The sequence below is a fragment of the Diceros bicornis genome, chromosome 1, assembly GCF_020826845.1.
Source record: "Diceros bicornis minor isolate mBicDic1 chromosome 1, mDicBic1.mat.cur, whole genome shotgun sequence".
Taxonomy (NCBI): Eukaryota; Metazoa; Chordata; class Mammalia; order Perissodactyla; family Rhinocerotidae; genus Diceros; species Diceros bicornis.
In genome coordinates this window covers 43,113,709-43,140,923 of record NC_080740.1, presented here as the reverse complement: position 1 = coordinate 43,140,923, position 27,215 = coordinate 43,113,709, and the positions used below count along the sequence as shown (strand labels likewise).

Genomic DNA, 27,215 nt, shown 5'->3' with positions numbered 1-27,215 from the left:
GACAGGCTTCAGAATTTAGATAGGTTAATGTGACTAGAATTTGTGAAATAAAATACTGGAGAGGACGGAGATGCACAAGGAGAGAATGTGCTCTGGAGATCTAGAGAAGGGTCCCCTCAAGTCTATGGTATGAGACAGATCTGTGCAATGTATATGAAGAATTTACCAAGGCCAGGAGAAAAAAAATCACTAGAAAGGAGTTAATAGAACAATCCCAGGAGCTTACACAGGCCCAGGTATAGTTAGTGTTTTCACCAGACACAACAGAAAAATTTCCTAATAGACGAAGCATTAGGTAGAGTTCTTAGAATGGTAATGCCTCAGTAGTCGGGCCAAATGGGCCCCAGACCAAGGTTTCTCAACCTTAGCATTGTTGACATTTAAGGCTTGATAATTCTTTGTTGTATATACTGTAGAATGTTTAGCAGCATCCCTGGTCTATATACACTAGATGTAGGACCCTTCTCCCCAGCTGTGACATCCAAAATATCTCCAGACATTGCCAAATGTCTCCTGGGGGTAAAAACTGCTCCAACTTGAAAACCACTGCAGACCAGATCAATAAAACAGCTATTAATGTTCCACATGTTCAAGGAAGTAGAGAAAAACATGAACGTGATAGACAAATAGAATATTACAGCAAAAACAATAACAATGCATTGTAGGGTTATATGTAGAAGCAAAATGTATGTAAACACACAATAACAGAAAGGATGGGAGGAACGAAATTGAAGTGTACTGTAGTCAGGTACTTAGACCATATGTAAAGTGGTATAATACTACCTGAGGTTAGACTGTGATAAATTAAATATGTATATTATAAACCTTAGAAGCCAATAACAGATAAAATGAAGTAACAAAAAATATTTAATAAAAAATAAATACAAGATAATAAACGAACCCATGAGATCATACTGAAATAAATTTAAAAACTGAATAAATAGGAGAGACAAGAAAGCTCTTTCTCATTATAAAAAGCCAGCTAATAAATGTAGAAACAAGATGAAATTTTTAAAAAAAATCATCAATTACAACTACTATCGCAGTAATTGTTTCAGGTAATCATGAATGAATGTTAAAACTAGTGCATGAAAATTTCAGAACAGGATATTTACATAATCTCAAAGTATCTCTCCACAAGATGATTATTAATTACAAAGAGAAAAGCAGTAACTTTCCAGTGGAGAAACTTCATAGATACCACTTGAAACAAGTAAGCAAAGTTAACATTACCAGTAATGGGCCTTATCAACATTATCATCTACCTCCTAATAGGATGTACTGGGACGAATACAACATCCCTTCTGTGACATTCCTGCCAAAAGTGCGTAACTTGAATTTAATAATGGAAACATTCAACAAACCCAGACAAAGGGACAATGCAAAATAAACTGTCTGTACTTTTGAAAAATATCAATGTCACGAAATACTCAGACAGACTCAGGAACTGTTTCCAACTAAAGAGACATGACAATTGAATGTAAGGTGACAACTGAATGATACTGAATATTCTGGTGCTATAAAAAGACATTAGGACAAGTGGCAAAATCTGAATATTTGATAACTGGATTGTGGTAATACAAGAGAACAGAGAATGACTGTTTTTAAAGAGAGAATAATATAAAGAGGGGAGAGGAGCAATAAGACAAAAGAAATGGAGAGCGAAAAGGGCGAGAGGAAGAGAGTAAACAGAGAGGGAGAAAGACGGGGAGAGAGAGAGCAAGAAAGAGAAGAAAAGGAAAAAGAGGAGGAGGGAGAGAAGGAGGAGAGGGAGGATGAAAGCAAAGGATAAAGCAAATGGAGTAAAATGTTAATATTTGGGGAGTTGGGGTGAAGGACATCGTGTGGTAAAGATCTTGACCTTGTCCAAAGGGAGGAACTGCCTTTACCTTGGGCTTCTTGGAGGCAATCTATGTCATACCTGACAGGAGTGTCTTTGTTTAAGGTAGGAGCTGGCTACACTAAAAAAGACCAACCATGCGATTTAAAATGGGAGGTTTGGGTCATGTGGTATCAATCCATCTGGAACAATCATCTGGGAAATCAATCGATCATACCTACATATTGAAGCCACAATAAAAATTCTGGACATTGAAGCTTGAGTGAGCTTCTCAGATTGGCAATACTCTGTGCATACCAGTGCCAGGATGGTAATACATCTTGAGGACAACAGAAGCTTTGTGTTTAGAACGCTCACAGACTTTGCCTTATGCATTTCCTTCTTTGGCTGGTTAAAATTTGTACCCCTTCCCCGTAATAAACTGTAACTGTGAATATAATAGGTTTCAGTGAGTTCTGGGAGCTTTTCTAGCAAATTTTTGAACCTGAGGGTATCGAGGAACCCTCCCTCCCCACCCGCCTTGTCCAAACCTGCAGTTACTGTCAGAAGTCTTCCCTTTTCTTTTAATAATTTTTCATAATTAAAATTTCAGTAGAAATTAATTTCAATTTGACATAATTGAAATTGTTAATAAAAATTTAAAAGAAAAAAGAAGTTAAAAAAACAAATTTGCATTCAACACAGAAAAAATAATTTTTTCTGCATAATCTCTTGAATTCCATTGCTCCAGTTATCTAAATACTTATGCTCCTGAAAAAGATAGAAATGATCCTCCAGAGCTTGTGAATTCCTGCTAACCAGAGGCTTTCCCTGCCATTAACGGCATCAATGCATAGAAAACATGGAACTAAATTAGTACGATTTAGTTAACCAAGAACTAAATTTCTCCCAGAATAGCAAAAAGTGAAACATTTGAAAGGGTTTTTAAAATCCTGTTTTCCCTTTTTTTCATGTGAGGAAGATTAGTCCTGAGCTAACATCCACACCCATCTTCCTCTACTTTATTATATGGGACACCACCACAGCATGGCTTGACAAGCAGTGCGTCAGTCCACGCCTGGGGTCCAAACCTGTGAACTCTGGCCCGCCGAAGTGCAGCGTGCGAACTTAACCGCTATGCCACCAGGCCGGCCCGTGTTTTCCTTTTAAATAACAGTACTATGAAGTATAAAGTAGTCCCTTCCTCAGTGACTCATCTCATAACTTGTCTGCTCAGCTATCAGTGGAATTGCTCTTTCAATCATACCTCCTTCAGAATTTGTTCTTATAAATTCCAACTATGATTCCTCAAAAAATGTTTCTATAGGAACACGTGGCCAAGTAAACAGATGTTACACATTCTTGATTTAACAGAAATATTCATATGCAGTGAAATATAGAACCAATTTTTGGTTGTGTTGCTACATCTAAACATATATGTTGTCTAAATAACTGAAATATAATTCAGAAATCCAAAACTCTCCTGGGAAACTATTTTAAAACAGTCAAAAAGTATAAGATCACAAATAATTAAAACTATAATAAAAATATTTATTTGTATAATTTACTACCTGTATACTCATAATAAAAGTTACTATCTTTGTTTTGATAACAGGAAAAACTTTTAGCAAATGTGTTCTATTTTAAATAGCTACAATTGCCTCATATTTTTCCATTATTATTTTAAATATACCTCGACATTTATTTCAAGGCAAAGAAACATAGAGTTAAACCAATGAAATACACTTCATGATAAGCATAAATGAGAAAATCTGAGATAGCTGTAATCTCAAAATTCTTTTAGACACAAAGAGAACAGTCTGGAAATATTATTAAAAATCAATTTAAGAATGTACTTGATTTATGGAAGGCTTATATAAACATAACTTGAACACACTTAAGAAAGCAAAATAAAGACAAACACAAACTTATTTCTATAACCCTTCCAAAGAGACTTATTCAAATACAAGTTTAAATAGCGGGCTGGTTAAAAAAAAAAGGAAAGAAAAAGAATTTTTAGATGGAAAAGTTCACAAAAACGGTACTAATCAATCATCAAATGTAATTTTTTTCCCCTGAAACACAGCAATTTTAGCTTGCTGTTCTTTTCGCCTCCTGCTTGCTTCCCACGAAGGATGAAGAGGCAGCTGTGATCGCTGTTTTGTATTTTCAAGTCCTCTCTGTGCACTCTTATTAAACTGACTCTTGATTTGAGGCTCCTTTTGCTGAAAACCTGGGAGGAGAAAGGGAAAAAAAAAAACCAAAACATGAAAACTAACTACACACCTAAATAACATACAAGGGAAATACATTTCATCTTCTAAAATCAGTATTTAAGAAAGAAATTTAGTTTCACTTATATAGAATACCTCACAATTTAAAATTTAAGTCTAATGGGAACAGTTTGAAGTTGAAATATACACATGAGCAGTCAATTATGGGATATGTGCTTTCTAATCCTTGTAAATAGATGTTTATTGCATGTCTCCTAATATATGCTATGCTGTCCTATTTACATGGACATTAAGAAAGGAAACATAGTCCAGACAACATGGAAGGCTAAAAAAAAAAAAAAGGTATTTTCAAAGGAACATCATAAGCTTGATATCTATGTGTGGAGCAGATGTAGCCAGAAAATTCATGTTTTAACTAAGATACTGGATCTGACAGTGCTGATAGGACAGATTTATTTTTAAAGAGCTATTACTTGATTCCATTCCTTTTTGTTACAGAACAAAAAGTTGTGATTACAAGCTAAATTACTAAATCTACTCAAATATAAGACAAAGTTATTTTTTAGTCATAAAGTTATCTACCAGATATGAGGGTGGCAACTTGCATTTTAGTCCTTACAGCCTCTTATAGTATGAGGAAGTTGAACTACATTATTTTGAACAACAAAGTACTGTTTGGGGGAGACATACTAGTCTGAAAAGACATGAATCAATGTACATTTAAGAATTAGAAAGAAAAAGGGAGGCAAAAAATTTAATATAGAATTATTAATCAGTCCGAGGGGTGAATACTTTCTCTATTGCAAGCTAGACATCATTATCAAAAGCCTTTTGAAGATCTACTTAAAAAGCAAACGTCATTAACGTTAAACAAACAAGTGCACACAGTTTGGGATAACATTTCCAAAACATCACTGTACACAGATTCAAAATGTCCTGTATTTTGTACCAATCATATGTGCCCTACAAATCTATGTTATAATACTCAGAGTAGCTTTAGTAATGAAGGATAAAGAGTTTAAATGAAACTGTTTCATGAAAACTGAGATTTATTTTTTTATTTTATTGTTTTTGTGAGGAGATCAGCCCTGTGCTAACACCTGCCAATCCTCCTCTTTTTTTGCTGAGGAAGACTGGCCCTGGGCTAACATCCGTGTCCATCTTTCTCCACTTTATATGGGACACCGCCACAGCGTGGCTTGCCAAGCAGTGCGCCGGTGAGCGCCCGGGATCCGAACCGGTGAACCCTGGGCCGCCGTAGCTGAGCGTACGCACTTAACCGCTTGTGCCACTGGGCCTGCCCTGAAAACTGAGATTTAAAAAAGGCAGTATTTCTAAACTAATATATATTTTATATAATTATGCAAAGTAAATTTGTATCGTAAATAAATTGATAAATTAAATATTATAAATATATAAGCTAAACAAAAACCTTTTTACTTGAGTGTCCTCACTGGGAAAATGTGGGAGTGTCTTAAATTTACAGTTATCCTATGTTTGTAAATATAAGGTAAATAAGGCAGATTGTCATGTGTTTGCCAAACCTAGTTTTCTTATCCTGCTAGGTGCACAATCAGAATTTATTTTCCATCTTGCTACAGTTAGATGTGGCCATGTAACTGAGTTACAGCAAATGGAATGTGAAAAAAAAGGCCTGATCATAAAAACCTCACATTCAATCCTCTAGTATCTCTTTCTTTCCCCAGTGAGCAAAGAGAACTAGAATGCCTAGAGGCACAAGATGGAAGGAGACTGCAAAGAGCAGACATACTGTGATGAATGAGAAATAAATCACTTAATTTTGGTAGTTATTTGTTACAGCAGGTAGTCTACTATGAATAATACTGAAAGTGGTATTCTGATGGAGGGTACCGCCATTAAATTTGGCATTGGCTTAGCAGTTCAGCAGTAAGTGGTAGGAAATGAATATCTGAGGCCAAAAAGTGAGCAATCCTATGTGCTGCAGAAACAGGTAAAACTTGCCAGTGAAAACTTGGGAAGCAGGCTACATACCTCTGGAGTTTGCAGCATCAGGTTAAGTGGTTGGAAAGAATAAAGAGATTAGTGTACTGATGGCTCTTTGGCAATGTACTACAAAAAAGAGAAGAGTTCAGGAAAAAATCGACCAGCCCACAGGCAGAAACTAAAGGGAAGAGAGAGTCCAGATATTTGGAAACTTAAGGTTTAGAAAAGCTTTTGGACTCCAAACAGTAACAGATGAGACTGAGAAAGATTTTAAGCAGTAAAGGCGCATAGAATTCAGCCCTGGAGCAGAGGTTAAGAGGTAAGGTATGGCCTTCCCAACCAAACCTGCGAGTTTCAATGCAGCAGACACTGAAAGATAGTGGGGGTGGGAAAAAAACCCACATAAGGGCTTTTTACATAAAATAAACATAAATAAGAAAAGTTTGAGAACTAGCTCAAGGAAAGAATTTTTGGTATGGTAACAAGCTCATGGATGAACTGACTGAAAACAAAGAGGTCAGAAATTCACTAAACTTTTGAGGGAATTACATTGTGAACGAAATCACAAACCTGGGCTGGAAAAAACTTCTGACTGCTAAGACTTTAAACCATCCTTAGGACCATATATTTTTATCAGTCACTTGGGGCAACCCCCAAGGAGATCATACTAAATGTCCACTTCAGATGTGGTCAAGGAACAAAGACCCTCCCAAGAACACAGTCAGGGACCATGGAGAAGAACAATGGATAAGGCAGTTCCTTTCAAATCCTTCACAATTTCTGCTCAGGTAGTAGACATGTTGTGTGCCCCCCATCTTTCCCTTAACTGAGAGTTTTTATTGTGGTTACCTTGTCCCCCGCTCTCCCACTAAATACTTCGTATGAGTTGGGGGCAGGCAGTCTGTCTTTTTAGTGCACAGGTCCAAACTTTGAGTAGTCACATCCATCAGATCTGATGGAAAGCACCGCATCAGCGATCCTGGTCTTTGAGCTGGATGCAGTGAGTGGATGGGACTTCGGGTTGGCTTCCTTGGGAAGGAGGTAAGTGTACTCTAAGTGTGGGACGAAAAGTGAAATAGGCATCTGGTGATTGAAAGGATGGTCAGTGGCAGATGGTTATGTGTTCAAGAAGTTCCACTTTCTTTTTCTTCTAGTCACATAGTTAGACTGCTTTCTTAGCTCTTTAGTGGCATCATATAATTGAATTCTGGCTAACGAAATATGAGTAGAGCTGATTCCTGCTACTTTCAGGCAAGAATGAAAACCTCCTGCAAAATTCCCCATGTACTCTATTCCCTTCTGTCGGTCAAATGGAGAATATTTGGGAACTGGAGGAGGAAGGAGCCAAAAGATGGAAGGAGCCTGATTCTTGAATGACTAGATGAAACACAGCCCCTCTGCCGATTCACAGTGGACTGTGATGTGAGAAATAAATTTTTATTATTTTAAGTCAGTAAGAGTGTGGGATTATATACAGAAGTCAGCCTACCCAAATATATTAAACTTAATTTGTTACAAATTAATCTGCAAATACTTTGATTTTACTATTAACCCAGAAAGTAACATACTTGTTACTAAATGTTTAAGGGCATGGTGTTGACTAAGAAAAACTTACATAATGATTTACTTAAAGAATGTCTTGACTGTTCAAGATACATTAAATAGACCCAATATACCCTGATAACTTTTGTCTATATCTTTCCCATTGGCAAGACATAGAGGAAAAAAAAAACAATTTAAATAAAAAATTATACTGATAATTATAAGATGCGCTGTTTCCATATCTGTCAGTACATAACTCATTCAGGCTATTAAGCAACCAGAATTTTTCATCCTTCCATTTTGGCAAAGCATTGCTCTTGCATATGAAGGTCAAGCAGCCATTAACACATACCTGGGGTTTTGATTTTCGGAGGCTGTTCTCTATAATTCCTAAAAGAAGAAAAACACCATTAGGACTTTTAAAAGATAAATAAACCTTCTAATCTTAAGAAGATAACATAATCAAATTGGTGATAAAACTCATTCAAAGGATTATCATAAACTCCCTCATCCCACCAGCAATCAATAAAAAAATTATGAAAACCCCAGGTTTTAGCTACATCAAAGGTTTGTTAGACCCCAATACTGCTACAGAAGCATGTGGGAATTTTTCTCTCACCATCCTTATAGGGATTTCTGGTCATAAAATATCCTATCTTGATTACTTGTACCTACTCTCGAGAACTATGTAGAAAGAATTTCAAAAGTCTTCTCACAGGGGTAATGAGTCACATCTAACAAAAATTAAGATTTATATTTTGTGGGAGAGGGAAGGGATAGTGGTGTGTTATTTTCAAGAGAGAAAAAAATGTAGCCGTTGAAGCAGGTTTGGGAGATGTAAGTAATAATTTAATTATTTTCAATGCTTGAAAGATGGTTGTATCTTTTCCATACTCTGATTTCGAAAAATTTCAACATTTCTCAAATCTATTAAAAATTATCCCTGAGCTATAAATTATAGAAAATTAGTTAACTGAAGAAAATAGCTATTACTGAAGAAATTAGCTAACCATGATCTTTACCCTAAAATATGAAGATATCCCCTACCAGATTAGAATTACAAGTGAAATTAGATTTATTGATTTATAACAGAACAGCTGTGAAAAGTGGTGTTTAACAGCAAGGATAGAGACAGCAGCATCACCAAATACAAAGCAGTCTGGCGAAACTCAGTGTTAGGGCAAGCAGTCTTACATACTGAAACAAGAATACATAATAAAACGATTGATGTTTACAGCAATGGCCCTGGGTCATCAAGAATAAAATCCACCATATTCTTTTCAGAAAGTTCTGTTTAAAGAGTGAGATATGTGAGACATTTCCAAAAGCTTTTAACCAAAAGCTAACTCAAAGTTTCAAAACTTTGATAATTGAAGGGATAAAGTTAAATTAGCTAGACAAATTACTTGGCTATAACATCTCATTTTCTGACGTTGGATAAATGTGGCATTACCATATGAGTATTTGTATATATTATCTCAATATAAAGTTGAAGAGGGCCAAGTCTAAACATAGGATGTACTGTATAAACTAGAATACGTATAGGAGATAGTATGTCATTGTAAGGATGTGTAGATATTTCATATCTTTAGAAAAAGAACTAATAACTACTTCAGAATAGAAAAATACTCTTACCTTCTAGAGCTTTTAGATCCAGATAAAGAATGGAAAAACACTGATTCAAGCTTCCTTGCCTCTGTACTTGGCTTGTTTTTGTCATTTTTTATATCCTGATGGGTTTCAAGTATATCTTCTACAGGAAACAATTTTGGGGTTACCTTTTGTTCCTTAACTGAAGAATGACAACTACTTTCCTTCTTTCGCATCCGTCTGACTTTCCCAATGAAGAAGTCATCGCCACTATCACTATCCTCAGACATGGAAGACTGCTTGTAAAACCTTTCTTCTGTGCTATCATCAAAATACTCCTTCTCTTCTTCATGTATTTCTTCTCCATCACTGTTACTACTAGGTGAGCTATCAAACTCTTTCTTTTTCTTCGTTTGACTTAATGTTTTCATTTTGGGGTTAGCAGGTATCTTCTGGGCTTCAGAGAGAACTAAAGAATCCTTTTCAGAAGACTCTGATGGAGAATTTGGAATGTCCACTGCTTTGGGTCCATGTTTCTTCTTGACTATTTTTTCTTTTGAATTATTTATTGGTTTCTTTGCCAATATTTTGGCTTCTTTCTCTTTTTGCTCACTGATAATAGTTCCTTCATGCTGTAACTCACTGGCATCATCATTTGAACACAAAGTGTCCTTGGAATGATTTTCTTCTGAAGCATTCTTTGATGACTTAACTTCAGCAATATTTTGTCTTGCATCTTTAAAGGCTTTGACAGCAGCTGCAAGAGAAATAGCACATGACTTGTTTTAGCATTAAAACAAATAATATAAAAACACCATTGTTTCAGTACAGTATTTCTTAAATTATTTGAAAATATTTAAGAGGACAATTGGAATTTATATTAAATATGTACAATGACTATGAATTCACAAAGCAATCTATTGACTTTTTACAAACCAAACTTCTAAGAACTGCTCAGAGGTATCCATTTTAAATCTCTAAAATTAAAAGAAAATCATCCTTTCACATCTTGGCATTATAAAGAACATTAAAAACTTCACTGAATACAAATAAATAAAATGGCAACTTTAATTTCTATCGGCATAATGTATTGATACAATTGTAGGATATTATAAATTGTGTTTTCAGACACAAAAATAAATATCTTCTAATCTGTTACAAAAGCATTTAATTCTTCCAATACATTTTATAATACATACACATAATTACATACACATAATTATGTGATTAAGTGGCAACATCATAAGTAATAATATGAATTACATCAACATTTAGAAAATAAATTGTATTCAATATTACCATAAATATAATGTATATGCATATATATTTTATATATATATATATTCACAAATTAGAATTTAGGAAAAAATACAAATTTAGTTTTTCTTCAGACATCAGATATCTTCCATATTTTTAGGCACGTTCCTACATTTGGAAATATTTGAAAGAGACATTTATAATATAAAAGATCCTCAAAAGGAAAAAGAACCATAAAAATAAACAAATGAATATCCATTTATTCAAAATCATATACACAAATGCATTTAAGCACATGGCTTAAAAGTCATTTAATTCATACCTTTCAGCACATCTATTTTTTTCTTCAGAAGAGGGTGCATTGCCAGTCTGGCTATTGCTCTTTCAGTTGCAGTAGAATCAGGCTGCAAATTGAAACAATAAACACGTGGGAATAAAAACTACATGGCACTATTAAGAAGTGAATAAAATAAAATCCATCATAATTTTAAAAAATTAGAATTAGGGAATAGAAATTTGTTAACATTCTCACTATATAAGTCACTTGTATAATCCCTGCTAAAGATAAGTCAAAATCATGCTGACAAAAATAGAACTGCCCTTGAACAATTAAAATTATTATATAGTCAGTTAATAAATATTCTTTGGGTACTTAATATCTTTCCAGAATTGTGGTAGGCATCATGTGTGATATTAAGAAAAAGTGTAACATAGCTCCTCCTTCCAAAGAGCTTAAAAGATCTAGTTATGAAGGCTAACTTAATATGAAAGAATCAAGTAACATATTAGTACTAAGCTGGGTAATACAATTTATGACTACTGTAATGTTTGAAGTTCCATTTAATAGAGACCTAGAAATTATCTAATGCTATATATTTTTATTTTGAATGTCTAGTATCACTACTGTATTCTCAGAATCTTCCTCCACAGTGCCTGGCTTATAGCCAATACTTTATAAATATTTAACGATGAATGAATGGGAACAGATTACATCTAATATTTAATGTATTTATGAATTTAGAAAACTAAAAATTCAGGCAAATTGCTTTACATATCATCTGCAGACTGACAATGTCCAAATTTTTAACTCCAGCTCTAACGTGAACTCCAGATTCATATATCCAACCACCTACTTGACATTTTAAAAGAGAATTCTTTGATTTTCTTCTCATACCTACTTCTACTATGGCCTTTCCCATCTTATTGTATGTAATTTTAATTTTTCTGGTTGTTCAGGCCTAAAACTCTAAGGATTCTTCCATTACATTTCTCCTTCCTTCACATCTCACAATAAATTCTTCAGCAAATCTTGTGGTTCTATCTGCAAAATACATCCAGAACCAGTCAATTCTCACCATTTCTACTCTATCTTTGACCAAATCACCAACACCTCTCACCTGGACCAATGTGATAAGCTCATACCTATAAGAAACTCATCACTCTCCTTTGCATCATGCTCCCCAACAGCCAATTTTCCATATAGCAGTCACGGTGAGCTTTTGAAATGTAACCAGATCATGCTGTTCTTCTACCTGTTCTTCTTTAAGCTTTACTGTCTTCTGATGCTTAGGCTATTCCATTGCAAGCTCTTCTCTACTCCCAAATATATACATGGCTCATGGCTCTTCATCTCATTGTATTCAGGTCTCTGCTCAAATGTTATCTGAACTAACATAATACTTTCCATCACTCTTTATTTACTTCACATCACTTAACACTGCATGCCAGTGCGGATATTTTCATATCTGTGAGGCAGGGACTTTGTCTTCCACACTGCTGAAGACCCAGTGCCTAGAACAGTAACTGGTAAAATAGCTGGCATTCAATAAACATTCCATAAAGCAAGTGAATAAATTTCACTAGTATGTGAAGGTAGATCTACCAGCTTCAAATGTCTTTATTTTAAATTTACCCTTCATTGTTAATAGCCCCAAATAAGGCTTTTTTCCCTCTCAGTAATACAAACATATGAATACCTAAGTAAAAGCAAAATGACAGCAGTTTGAAATCTATTCTGTTTGGAGGACTTATTACGTAATGTCACTTACAGAATAACTCCTTTAAATTATATCTGGCAAATCATGTGCCAGGACCACCTGCTGTCTAATTACCTTGTGTACTGCGTTGAAGAGTATCGCCCCCAAATTCATGTCCAACTAGAAACTCAGAATGTGACTTTATTTGGAAATAGAGTGTTTGCAGATATAATTAATTAGAAGGAGATCACTTGGATTATGGTGGGCCCTAAATCTAATATGATTGGTGTCTTTATAAGGAGGACATTTAGATACAGAGGTAGAGAGACAGTAAGGGAAGAAGCCTGAGGCAGAAATTTGGAGTGATTCTGCCACAAGCCAAGGAAGGCCTAGGGTCACCAGAAGTTGGAATAAGTAAGAAAGCGCTCTTCCCTAGAACCTTCTGAGGAAGCATAGCCCTACCGACACCTTGATTTCAGATTTCTAGCCTCCTGAAACATGGGGGAATAAATTTCTGTTACTTTATACCACCCAATTTACAGTACTTTGTTACGGCAGTCTTACGGAAACTAATACACCTTGCTTCTGACTCTTAGACTTTGCCTCTGTTCAACTTTCTCCAAGAAATGTAATCCATTTGGAGGCCATTCATTAAGTACACTGTTAAGTCAATTCTCTGCTTCTTCAACCCCTTGCAGGGTTTACTGATGCAATTCAGGACTTTATACTCATTTTATTTACTTTAGAGAGATACGAGAGAATCTGGGAAGGAAGTCTATTGCTAGTATCCTGAGTCACTCAGCCACATGCTGGGCTGCTGACGGTATGAGTCAAAATTGCTTATTTGAGTTTGACAGAAAGCAAATCAAAAGCTGTAACACAGAATCTGCAATGAAGGACGTGATTTTTCAGACTGAAAAGGCTCAACACAACATATGAAAATGGAGAGTCACATCAGACTATCAGGGTCTACAGCTTTCAGAGAAAAAAAAACCCAAATCACCAAAAAAAGAAAAAAAATTCAGGAATCAGAATTAGAGGTCAAAAGACAATAGAGTAATGCTTCTAAAATTCTGAAGGAAAATGATTTCCAAACTAGAGAAGAATAAAAATACTTTTAGACATGCAAGGTATATAAAAGTTTATATCCCTTGAACCTTTCTCCCTAGCATCTACTGGCTCCACTAAAATGATGAAGGATACAAATGAGGAAGGCATGGGATATGAGAAACAGGAGATCCAGGCAAAAGGAATACCCAGGATGGTGACAGGAGATTTAGACTTAGATTTAGAATACCTGATGCATTAAATATCTTGAGAGGAGATTTCAATGACTGATGAGGAGTTTGGTATTATACTAGAGAGAAGATAGAAAACTAACAAAATAAACAAACAACTACAAACTATAGAAAATAGAAATATTACGCAGAAAAGAAAAGTAATAATCACTCACTACATGACTCATAGTCAAAATAACATAACTACTAAATGATCATCTAATCTAAATTTGACTCAAGTATATTAGGAGTATGAAAGTGATAAGGAAGGTACATCTATGACACAGGGGCTAGAGGAGGAAAGAGATCTAAATCCTAACAGACCACAGTAGGAAGTCAATAGCTAACACTTAAAATGTACTAATATAAACATACTGATGTGGGAGTAAATTCCACAGGAATAAACTGAAGTTGAAAGTGGGGAAGGACTAATAGAGAACTGTCATTTTCACAAAAAGAATCTCTCGTTTTTTTTGGTGAGGATTGGGCCTTAACCTAACATCTGTTGCCTAACATCCTTTTGCTTGAGGAAGATTGTCCCTGAGCTAATATGTGTGCCAATCCTCCTCTATTTTGTATGTGGGATGCTGCCACAGCATAGCTTGATGAGTGGTGTGTAGTCCGTGCCTGGAATCCATGAACCCTGAGCTATCGAAGCAGAGCGTGTGAACTTAACCACTACGCCACTGGGCCAGCCCCTCACAAAAAGAATCTTGTAGAAGTATTTGATTCTCAAAACCAGTGGTTGGCAAACTGGCCCACGGGCCAGTTCTCATCTGCTGTCTGTTTTTTTTAAATAAAGTTTTATGGGAACATAGCCAAATTCACTCATTTACATACTATCTATGGATGCACTATGTCACAATGGCAAAGTAGTTGTGACAGAGACTGTAAGGCCTGCAAAGCCTAAAATATTTATTATCTTGTCTTTTACAGAAAAAGAGTAACACATGCTCTAAATTACAAGCTAGTAGAATCCTTGGTGGGGTAAACTAAAAAATTAGGAAAAAAGAAAAAAATTTTTTAGCAGGCTAATGATGTTTAAAAGTTTAATTTGAAACAAAAACACGACAGACTTCTGTTGTGAAATCAAGGCAACAGGTTACAGCGTTAAATGTACTAAATGTGCTTCTTGAATGGTGACATACTAAGAGATTCTGGCTTAATAGAAACAATTTGGTATTCAGTGTAGAGGCAATATGTTTAATCCTTAGGACTAATTCCAGAACATTTATATGTAAAAACAACAAGGACAACAAAAACAACTAGTCCTGATAAATGTTATACACACCCCAAGACCTTGCCCTTCCTTCAGGTTACAAGGGAAAAAAAGACACTGCAGCAGCAGCTGTTTATCTCTAATGCTTCTTCCGGTATATTTCCCCCTTGTAGCTACTAAACATTCACTTCCAAGATAATCCCTAATATATGAACATCTGCATTTGTAAAACAGATAAATTAGAAAGTAACTGTTCTCATCACACGAGTTAATTTCATATGTTTTAGATAAGAAATTCTAGGAATCCTAAATAGATTTTGACTAAATGTATTCATGTATAATTGTTCGAAATTATACCTACTACTATTTTCCCAAATCTCAGCTTTGACAACCTGCTAAAAGCTTTAATAAACTGGGTATTTGTCTTTACAGAGCTAGCTACATCTTTCCATCTTAGTTATAAAAAGTTTTAGAAGAGTGGTGGTAATACTTGCATATCGAGTGTTGACTCTAGGTAAACACTGTTTTGTTAAGAATCATTTTATCACTGAGTTTATTTAGCAATGCTCTTTCTCTGCCCTGGAAGATATCTCAGAGTAACCATGATTTAGTGATCCGATTTTAGTAAATTCTATTAAAAAAAAAAAAAGGGTCTAAAATAAGATTGAAGGTATTCTTATTTGTTATGTCTTCCTCTAAAATTGTGTTTTTATGTTGTAATCTTCGTGAAGGACTTATTTAGGAAGAACACCAGATTAATAAGAAATGAGACTGATTCAAAAAGGACCATTGCATTGCATGATCCCAGGGCTGCCACTCACATTGTAGCTGTCACAACTGGAGCTGTGCAGTATACAGCTTATGCATCCATATGTAACAGCAGTGAGTTCAAAGAAGAACAGACAGGCTTGAGTCTACAAGGTATACAGGTATATAAAATCAAGCAGTTACTAGTCAGGTATGATTACTTAACAATTTAATACGTAGAATTATGTATACTACAGCTTTAGTTTCTGTAATTATATGCAACTTATGTTTTTAAAGAAAAACAACAGTTAATGCTATCAGCAAATAAAAATTATAGTATTCTGTTGAAAGTACTTTGTTGATAGGACTAGTTACTTTTATGTAAGATATAAACTACATTCTTATCCTTTATGCTTCCTAGTTTGGCAGCCAATATGTGATGACAATGAGGCTTATTTAGGAAATGTAAGAGGTGTAGGCATTTAACTTCCTGTAAGCACTCCACAACAGAGAACATATTTTACACTCAGGGCAAGTATTGAATAGCTATTGATAGAAAATCCAGTTTATACTACGAGGCAGTGTCCACGTCCTCAACAGTGGCTAAGATAAACACTATTCCATAGATAGGAATACAATTCTGTTTAAAAGAATATAATAAGAACAATGGGTTGAAAATAAATGGCTTCTCAAATTAATGCCAATCCTTTTCAAACTCTTCCAAAGAACTGAAGAAGAAACATTCCTAAATGAATTTCATGAGATTAGCATTACCCTGATACCAAGCCAGATAAGGACATTACAAGAAAAGAACACTATAGGCCAATATCCCTGATAAATAAAGATGCTAAAATTCTAGCAAATTGAATTCAACAGCGCATTAAAAAGATCATACACCACGATCAAGTGGGATTTATCCCTGGGATACAAGAAACATCCACATACATTTTGCATTTCAACACATGCAAAATCAATAAACATGATGCACCACATTAATAGAATGAAGGATGAAATCCATGATCCTCTCAATAGATGTAGAAAAAGACAAAATTCAACACCATTTCATGATAAAAGCTCTCAACAAACTGGGTATAAAAGGAACATACCTCAACATAACAAAGGTCATATATGACAAAGCCACAGCTAACATCATACGCAAAAGTCAAAAACAAGATGGGGGTACCCACTCTTACCACTTTTATTCAACAAGGTACTGGAAGTCCCAGCCAGAGCAATTAGGCAAGTAAAAATAAATAAAAGGCATCAAGTTGGAAAGGAAGAAGTAAAATGGTCCCTGCTTACAATGACATGATCTTATATATAGAAAACCCTAAAAACCCCACCAAAAATCTGTTAGAACTAATAAAAAATTCAGTAAAGTTACTGGACAGAAAATCAACATTCAAAAATCAGTTGTATTTCTATACAATAACAACAATATCTGAAAGAGAAATAAAGAAAACAATCCTATTTATAATACAATCAAAAACAATAAAATACTTAGGAATAAATCTAACCAAGGAGGTGAAAGATCTGTACACTGAAAACTATAAGACTTTGATGAAAGAAATTGAGGGAGACACAAATAAATAGAAAGATACCCTATGCTTATGGATCAGAAGAACTAATATTATTAAAATGTCTATACCACCCAAAGCCATCTATAGATTCAATGCAATTCCTATCCAAATTCCAATGGCATTTTCCACAGAAATAAAAAAAATCCTGGAGTGTTGTCAGCATCATGGCAGAGTGAGCTTACTGCATTGAACTCTCCCCTTCTAAGACACAACAAAAAGGACATTCATATTCCAACAGAAGCTATTCACACAACACAGGGGACGTCTGAGGCACCCAGGCAGCCATACACCTGAGGACTGAGGTGCTGGAATCTCCAGAGTAACTGGAAGGAGGTAAGAGCAGGCCCATTCCTTTCCCAAGGACTGCCACCCAGAGACTGAGACAGTGCGGCTCTCGGAGGAGGGGGAGGGGCGGCTCGCCGTGTGAAAAATGGCGCTCTGCAAGACCCCTCACAGCCCGAGGGGATCCCCCTATGGAGGGAGCAGAACTGTTGCGAGGGTAGTTTCAACAAGCTAGCCCCTCAGGAGAGCAGAGAGCGACAGTGAGGCGAGAAACCTCTGAGATTGGGGAGGCGAAAGTAAGTGCCACTCCCCCATCCGGCCCGCTGGACTGGTGCTTCAGCACTGTGGTGCTTCAGCTCAGCCCCATCCCCAGAGGCAGTGGCCCCCAGGCGCCCAGGCCCGACCAGCAATGGTGTGAGCCTGCCCCCCACACCAGAGGCAGAGGCAGCTTAGTTCACACCACGCCACAGCCCCGGCTTCCCCAGCTGCACCGTGCCATGGCCCCACCTCCTTCGGCTTGACTGACCCCTTGCCCCCCTCCCCTCCGGCTCCAGCTGCGTCAGCTTGGCCTGTGCGCAGGCTCCAGCTGACTTGGTGCCAGCGACTTCGGCCCACCGCACTCCAGTTCCAGCTTCTTTGGCTCAGCAGCGCTCCAGTTCCAACTTCTTCAGCCCAGCGCACTCCAGTTCCAGCTTCTTTGGCCCAGTGTACTCCAGTTCCAGCTTCTTTGGCCCAGCAGCACTCCAGCTCCTCCTTCTTTGGCTCAGCGCACTCCGTTCCAGCTTCTTTGGCCTGGTGCGCTCCAGTTCCAGCTTCTTTGGCCCAGCGGCACTTCAGCTGCAGCTGCTTCAACCCACCTGCACCCGAGCCCCAGCTGCTTCGGCCTAGCTGTGCTCCAGCCCCAGCTGTTTCCATGCTTCCCTGCCAGCAGCCTCCACTCCGCCACACCGCAGATCAGCCAAGGGCCGACAACAGTGCACACATTGAGGTGGGCCAGAATACACAGCCCTTGACCCCCACCCAGCGGCAGCAAGAGGAAACTGCGACCATATATTTTCACTATGAGGAAAGGTAAGCCAACACCGACAGGCACCATGTAAAAATGTATTAAATCTTCAGACCAAAAGGAAAATGACAAGCACCCAGAAGTCAACCCGGAAAGCACAGAAATGTATAACCTTAACAACAGAGAATTCAAAATAGCCATCATAAAAAAGCTTAATGAAATACAAGAAAACACAGACAATTCAGTGAAATCAGGAGTTTCTTCACATAAGAGACTGAAACTACAAAAAAAAAAAAAGAAAACCAATCAAAAATCTTAGAGATGAAAAACACAATAGAGGAGATAAAGACAAATCTGGAAGCCTTAAGCACCAGAGCCGACAATATGGAGGAAAGAATTAGCAATATTGAGGACAGCAATGCAGAAGTCCTCCAGATGGAGGAGGAAAGAGAACTAAGACTAAAAAGAAATGAAGAAACTCTCTGAGAACTATCCGACTCAATCAGGAAATCCAACATAAGGATTACAGGTATTCCAGAGGGAGAAGAGAGGGAAAAAGGAGCAGAGAACTTGTTTCAAAGAAATAATATCTGAGAACTTCCCAAACCTGGGGAAGGAGCTGGAAATACCAGTGAATGAGATCAACAGATCTCCTAAATATATCAACATGAAAAGACCCTCTCCAAGGCATATAGTAGTAAAGCTGGCAAAAGTCAATGACAAAGAAAAAATATTAAGGGCAGCTAGACAAAAAAAAAAATAACATACAAAGGATTTCCTATCAGGCTCTCAGCCGATTTCTCGACAGAAACTTTACGGGCTAGAAGAGAGTGGAACGATATATTCAAAATTCTGAAGGACAAAAACTTTCAGCCAAGAATACTCTATCCAGCAAAAATATCCTTCAGATATGAGAGAGAAATAATAACTATTCCAGATAAACAAAAGCTGAGGGAGTTCATTGCCACAAGACCTCCACTACAAGAAGTGCTCAAGAAGGCCCTCATCCCTGAGGAAAAAAAGAGAAAGAGGATTCAAAGTTTTGAATGAGGAGGAAAATAGGTTGACGAAACCAGAAAAATTGCAGTCCTCCATCAAAATAGATTAGCGAATACTTAATTATAAAACCAAAGATCAAGGGAAGGTAAACACCAAGCACAAATATAACCTCATCATGTTAAACACGAACTCACAACACAAGAAGGAATAAGATGTGACAACAATAACATAGAAGGGGAAGAGGAAAGAGATTGAATCGACTTAGTCTCAAGGAATAAGAGGTCACCAAAAAATGGACTCTCGCTTCCATGAGATGTTTTATAGAAACCTCATGGTAACCACTAACCAAATAATCAGAACAGAATCACACACAATAAAGAACGAGAAAACTAAGGGAACCCCCATACAGAACTAACAAACTGCACTGGTAGTATGAAACATATGGGACAAGAACCAAATGAAATGTAAAAGAACCAGAAAAAGGGCAATAAAATAACAACAACAAGCCCTCATATATCAATAATTACCCTAAATGTAAATGGACTGAACTCTCCAATCAAAAGACACAAGAGTGGTAGGACGGATTAAAAAACAAGACCCAACAATATGCTGCCTCCAGGAAACAGATCTCAGCTCTAAAGACAAACACAGGCTCAGAGTGAAAGGATGGAAGACAACACTCCAAGCTAATGGCAAACAAAAGAAAGCAGGTGGTGCCATACTTATATCAGACAAAGTTGACTTCAAGATAAAACAGGTAATGAGAGACAAAGAGGGGCAATATATAATGATAAAAGGGACACTCCACCAAGAAGACATATCACTTTTAAATATATATGCACTCAATACAGGAGCACCAAGGTACACAGAGCAACCATTAACAAACCTAAAAGGAGATATTAACAACAACACAATAATAGTAGGGGATCTTAACATTCCACTCTCATCAATGGACAGATCATCCAGACAGAAAATAAATAAGGAAATAATGGACCTAAATGAAAAACTAGACGAGATGGACTTAACAGACATATACAGAGCACTCCAACCAAACACAGCAGATTACACATTCTTCTCAAGCACGCACGGAACATTCTCAAGAATAGACCATATGTTGGGAAACAAGGCATGCTTATATAAATTTAAGATTGAAATCATAACAAGCATCTTTTGAGACCATAATGCCATGAAGTTAGAAATGAACTACAAGGAAAAAACCAGGAAAGTGACAAAGCTGTGGAGACTCAACAACATGCTACTAAACCACCAATGGATCATTGATGATAGTAAAGGAGAAATCAAAGCACATCTGGAGACAAATGAAAATGAAAATACACCATACCAACTCATATGGGATGCAGCAAAAGCGGTCCTGAGAGGGAAATTCATAGCAATACAGGCCCACGTTAACAAATAAGAAAAAGCCCAAATAAGCAACCTCAAACTACACCTAACAGAATTAGAAAAAGATGAACAAACAAAACTTGAAGTCATCAGAAGGAGGGAAATAATAAAAATCAGAGCAGAAATAAATGAAATTGAAATTAAAAAAAACAGTAGAAAGGATCAATGAAACTAAGAGCTGGTTCTTTGAGAAGATAAACAAAATTGACAAACGCTTAGCCAGACTCACCAAGAAAAAAAGAGAGAAGGCTCAAATAAATAAAATTAGAAATGAAAAAGGAGAAATTACAACAGATACCACAGAAATACAAAAGATTATAAGAGAATACTATGAAAAACTATATGCCAACAAATTGGACAATCTAGAAGAAATGGATAAATTCCTAGAGTCATACAACCTCCCAAAACTGAATCAAGAAGAAATAGAGAACCTGAATAGACCAATCAGAAGTAAAGAGATTGAAACAGTAATCAAAAACCTCCCAAGAAATAAAAGTCCAGGACCAGATGGCTTCTCTGGAGAATTTTACCAAACATTCAAAGAAGACTTAATACCTATCCTTCTCAAACTATTCCAAAAAACAGAGGAAGATGGAACACTTCCCAACACATTGTACGAGGCCAACATCACCCTGATACCAAAGCCAGGCAAAGACAACACTAAGAAGGAAAAGTACAGACCAATACCCCTGATGAAGACAGATGCAAAAATCCTCAACAAAATATTGGCAAACCAAATACAGCAATACATTAAAAAGATCATACACCATGATCAAATGGGATTTATACCAGGGACACAGGGATGGTTCAACATCCGCAAATCAATCAATGTGATACACCACATTAACAAAATGAGGAATAAAAACCATATGATCATCTCAATAGATGCAGAGAAGGCTTTTGACAAGATCCAACATCCATTTATGATAAAAACTCTCAACAAAATGGGTACAGAAGGAAAGTACCTTAACATAATAAGGGCCATATATGACAAACCCACAGCCAACATCATACTCAATGGGGAAAAACTGAAAGCCATCCCTCCGAGAACAGGAACAAGACAAGGGTGCCCACTCTCACCACTCTTATTCAACACAGTACTGGAGGTTCTGGCCAGAGCAATTAGGCAAGAAAAAGGAATAAAAGGAATCCAAATAGGCAGTGAAGAAGTGAAACTCTCACTGGTTGCAGATGACATGATCTTATATATAGAAAACCCTAAAGAATCCACTGGAAAACTATTAGAAATAATCAACAACTACAGCCAAGGGGCAGGGTACAAAATCAACTTACAGAAATCAGTTGCATTTCTATATACCAATGACGAACTAACAGAAAGAGAACTCAAGAAGACAATCTCATTTACAATTTCTACGAAAAGAATAAAATATCTAGGAGTAAATTTAACCAAGGAAGTGAAAGACCTATACAATGAAAACTATGACGTTATTGAGTGAAATCAATGATGACATAAAGAAATGGAAAAATATTCCATGCACTTGGATTGGAAGAATAAACACAGTTAAAATGTCCATACTACCTAAAGCAATCTACAGATTCAATGCAATCCCAATCAGAATCCCAAGGACATTCTTCACAGAAATACAACAAAGAATACTAGCATTCATATGGGGCAACAAAAGACCCTGTATAGCTAAAGCAATCCTGAAAAAGAAGAACAAGGCTGGAGGCATCACAATCCCTGACTTCAAAACATACTACAAAGCGATCGTAATTAAAACAGTATGGTACTGGTACAAAAACAGACACACAGATCAATGGAACAGAACTGAAAGTCCAGAAATAAAACCTCATATCTATGGGCAGCTAATCTTTGACAAAGGAGCTAAGGACATACAGTGGAGAAAGGAAAGTCTCTTCAATAAACGGTGCTGAGAAAACTGGACAGCCACTTGCAAAAGAATGAAAGTAGACCACCTTCTTTCACACAAAAATTAACTCAAAATGGATCAAAGATCTGAAGGTGAGACCTGAAACTATAAAACTCCTGGAGGAAAATAAAGGTAGTACACTACTCGCCATCAGCCATAAAAGGATCTTCTTGAATTCTATGTCTACTCAGACAAAGGAAACAAAAGAAAAAATAAACAAGTGGGACTTCATCAGATTAAAGAGCTTCTGCAAGGCAAATGAAACCAGGATCAAAATGAATAGGGAACCCACCAGCTGGGAAAAAATATTTGCAAACCATATATCTGACAAAGGATTAATCTCCATAATATATAAAGAACTCACATAACTTAATAACAAAAAACCAAACAATCCAATCAAAAAATGGGCAGAGGAAATGAACAGACACTTCTACAAAAAAGATATACAGATGGCCAATAGGCACATGAAAAGATGTTCAACATCACCAGTCATCAGGGAAATGCAAATCAAAACCACACTAAGATATCACCTTACACCCGTTAGAATGGCTATAATCACCAAGACAAGAAGCAACAAATGCTGGAGAGGCTGTAGAGAAATGGGAACCCTAATCCACTGCTGGTGGGAATGCAAACTAGTGCAGCCTCTATGGAAAACAGTATGGAGATTCCTCAAAAAATTAAAAATAGAAATAACTTATGATCCAGCTATCCCACTACTGGGTATCTACCCAACGAACCTGAAATCAACAATCCAAAGAGGCTTATGCACCCCTGTGTTCACTGCAGCATTATTCACTATAGCCAAAACATGGAAGCAACCCAAGTGTCCCTCGACTGACGAATGGATAAAGAAGATTTGGCATATATATACCATGGAATACTACTCAGCCATAAAGAAGACAAAATTGTCCCATTTGCAACAACATGGATGGACCTGGAGGGTATTATGTTAAGTGAAATAAGCCAGAAAGAGAAAGACAAACAGTGCATGATTGCACTCATATGTGGAACATAAACCAACACATGGACAGACAGAACTGTTTGGTGGTTACCAGGGGTTAGGGGGGTGGGGGGTGGGCACAAGGGGTGGAGGGATGCTCTTATATGGTGACTGATAAACAAAAATGTACAACAAAAATTTCACAATAAAAAAAAATGAAGGAAAAAGAAAAAAAATCCTAAAATTCGTAGGGAACTACAAAAACCCTGAATAAACAAAGCAATCTTGAGAGAGAAGAACGAAGCTGAAGGCATCACACTTCCAGATTTCAAACTATACTACAAAGCTATAGTAACCAAAACAGTATGATACTGGCATAAAAGCAGACACAAAGGCCAATGAAACAGAATTGAGCCCCAGAAATAAACAAATGCATATACCATCACCAATTTGACAAGGGAGTCAAGAAAACTCAATGGTGAAAAGACAGTCTTTTCAATAAATGGTATTGGGAAAACTGGATATTCACATGGAAAAGAATAAAATTGGATCCTTATCTTACATCACGCACAAAAATTAACCTGAAACGGACTAAAAACACTTAAACATGAGACCTGAAACTGTAAAACTACTAGAAGAAAACGTAGGGGTAAAAACTACTTGACACTGGTCTTGGCAATGATTTTTTGGATATGACACCAATAGTAAAAGCAACAAAAGCAAAATAAATATATGGAAATACATAAAACTAAAAAGCTTCTGCAAAGCAAAGAAAAAATCAACAGAATAAAAAGGCAACCTAGGAATGGGAGAAAATATTTGCAAACTATTTATCAGATAAGGGGTTAACATTCAAAATATTTAAGGAACTCATACAACTCAATAGCAAAAAACCACAAATAATTCAATTAAAAAACAGGAAGAGGACTTGAACAGATATTTTTCCAAAGAAGACATACAAATGGCCAACCGGTAGATGAAAAGCAGCTCAATATCACTAATAATCAGTGAAATGCAAATCAAAACAACAAGATATCACCTCACACCTGTTAGAATGACTATCATCAAAAAGACAAGAGCTAACAATTGTTGGTGAGGATGTAGAGAAAAGAGAACCATGGTGCACTGCTGGTGAGAAAGTACACTGGTACATGTACTACGGAAAACAGTATGGAGATTCTTCCAAAAATTAAAAATAGAACTACCATATGATCCAGTAATCCCACTTCTGGGTAATATATCTGAAGGAAATGAAATCATTGTCTCAAGGAGATATCATGTTCATTGCAGCATTATTCACAATAGCCAAGACATGTAAACAACCTAAGTGTCTGTTGAGGAATGAATGGATAAAGAAAATGTAGTATATATTTACACATATAGTAGAATATTATATAGTCATGGGAAAGAAGGAAATCCTTCCATTTGCAACAACATGGATGAACCTGGAAGGCGTTATGATAAGTGAAATAAGTCAGAGAAAGAAAGACAAATACTGCATGGTATCACTTATATGTGGAATCTAAAAAAAAAGCCAAACTCACAGACATAGATAGCAGAAAGTTGGTTGCCAGGGACTGCGGGGTGGAGGAAATGGGGGGATGTTGGTCAAAGACTATAAACTTTGAGTTATAAGATGACTAAGTTCTGGGAACCTAATACATCATGGTGACTACAGATGATACTTTATTAAATACTTCCAAGTTGCTAAGAGAGTAAATCTTAAATATTCTCAGCACACACACAAAAATTATAATTATGTAAGACGAGGGACACGTTAACTAACCTTATTATGGTAATTATTTCACAACAAATGCATATATCAAACCACACTGCACACCTTAAATTTATACAATGTTATATGTCAATTATATCTCAATAAACCTAGAAACAAAAAACACACAAAAATTTTTACCGAAACATTCAAAGTTAATATATAGGCATCTTTAAGCAAAAAGAAAAAAAACAGAAATGGCTTCCCAAGTTCTCATTTATTTAGCTGGAATTCTATTTAACAAAAACATTGTCTTGTAAGTATTTGCCATACCTACTTTGTACCACAATGGTATTTGTGTACGAACATTTGGACATGTCCTTACTGCTTCTAATTTTTATAAACTAGAGATTCTGATAAAGCTGGTTACCCAACAACATTGCCAAACATCTTAGGGAATAAACTATTCTTGTTATACTGAAATATGAAAAATGTCAGAGTTGTTTAAGAATACTTAACAAAATATCAAAAAATAATACAGTGCTGAAATACCATAAAAATCTTGTTGAGTGTGTGAGGGTACACAAAACATTTAATTTTTTTGGCAAAACAAAATTCAACAATGAGAGGATAAGCTCTGTCATTTTTACCTCTGATACAATGACTTCAAAAGGAGACTAAAATGCATTACTGGAATGTTTGACCTGGAAGAGTTCCTTATTAGAGAAATGAGGAAAACAAGAGCCAGAGATGGTAAGTGACCTGCCTGAAGTCATGCAGCTAGTGGCAAGGCAACAGTAGTTAGAATGCAGAAACGCCTAGAAATTTAAGCTTCTTCCCTTTGCTAAACAGGCATCTTTGCAAATAGAATGCATTGTAGAGAAATTATATGTATCTCCTTAGCGTACATTTGGTCCTTCAAAATTCCTTATATTTATTTACTAACTGTTTTTAATTAATTCATATCTGTTCTTGATGGTCTGTTACTGATTTGCAAATCTGAGTAGCTTATAATTTGGGGAGTAGAAAAAATATTCTAATGGGAAAAAACTGTGCAAATGGAAAAACTGTTACTGACATACACATTAATTCTATGCTTTATAAATACTAAGGATTTAATTTTTCATTCTAAAAGACCAATAAAAAATGTTATACATGTAGTTCTTAAAATGTTTGATTTAAAGAAAGTCTTAGTTAAAAATATCAAATCTATGGGGCCGGCCCCGTGGCCTAGTGGTTAAGTTCTGGTGCGCTCTGCTTTGGTGGCCCAGGTTCGGTTCCTCGGCACAAACCTACACCACTCTTTGGTGGCCATGTTGTGGTGGCAACCTACATACAAAATAAAGGAAAACTGGCACAGATGTTAGTTCAGGGCGAATCTTCCTCAAGCAAAAAAAAAAAAAAAAATCAAATTTATAAACTATAGCAATGATTTAAATAAACTTTTTTATTTCTCTTAAGTAAAAAAATGTCAAATTTAACACTTAAAACCTTTCTTTAATTTTACTCTTAAGAAAGTAATTGGAACTCTTTAATTTTTTAAATTCAGATCTTAACAAGAAGTAAAGAGAAAATAGACAAAAGATTTTATCTAATAATTAGATTAACAGTCTTGATATCAAGATTACCTAGCCAGTCAGGAACAAGCCAGAACTCAAAGTAGTCAGGTTTCTGAATTCAGTCTAGTATTCTCAACAAGTTTTCTTCTAAGCTATTGGAGGAAACTCTCTCTTATTCTGTGACCCAACTCCAAACCCCCCTCAAACCTT

At 36.2% G+C, this 27,215-nt stretch overlaps 1 protein-coding gene across 1 annotated transcript in view; it reads right to left on the bottom strand.

Annotated features, from left to right (window-relative positions):
- Positions 1-2,359: 2,359 nt before the first annotated feature.
- SRFBP1 (serum response factor binding protein 1) overlaps positions 2,360-27,215 on the bottom strand; it is a 74,796-nt gene continuing 49,940 nt past the window's right edge. The window contains exons 5-8 of the mRNA XM_058539215.1: positions 10,730-10,811; positions 9,196-9,907; positions 7,913-7,950; positions 2,360-4,052 (exon numbers count right to left, since the gene is read on the bottom strand). Of these exons, the coding sequence (XP_058395198.1) occupies positions 3,868-4,052; positions 7,913-7,950; positions 9,196-9,907; positions 10,730-10,811 (1,017 nt within the window). The 3' untranslated portion in view covers positions 2,360-3,867. The remainder of the gene's footprint in view (positions 4,053-7,912; positions 7,951-9,195; positions 9,908-10,729; positions 10,812-27,215) is intronic.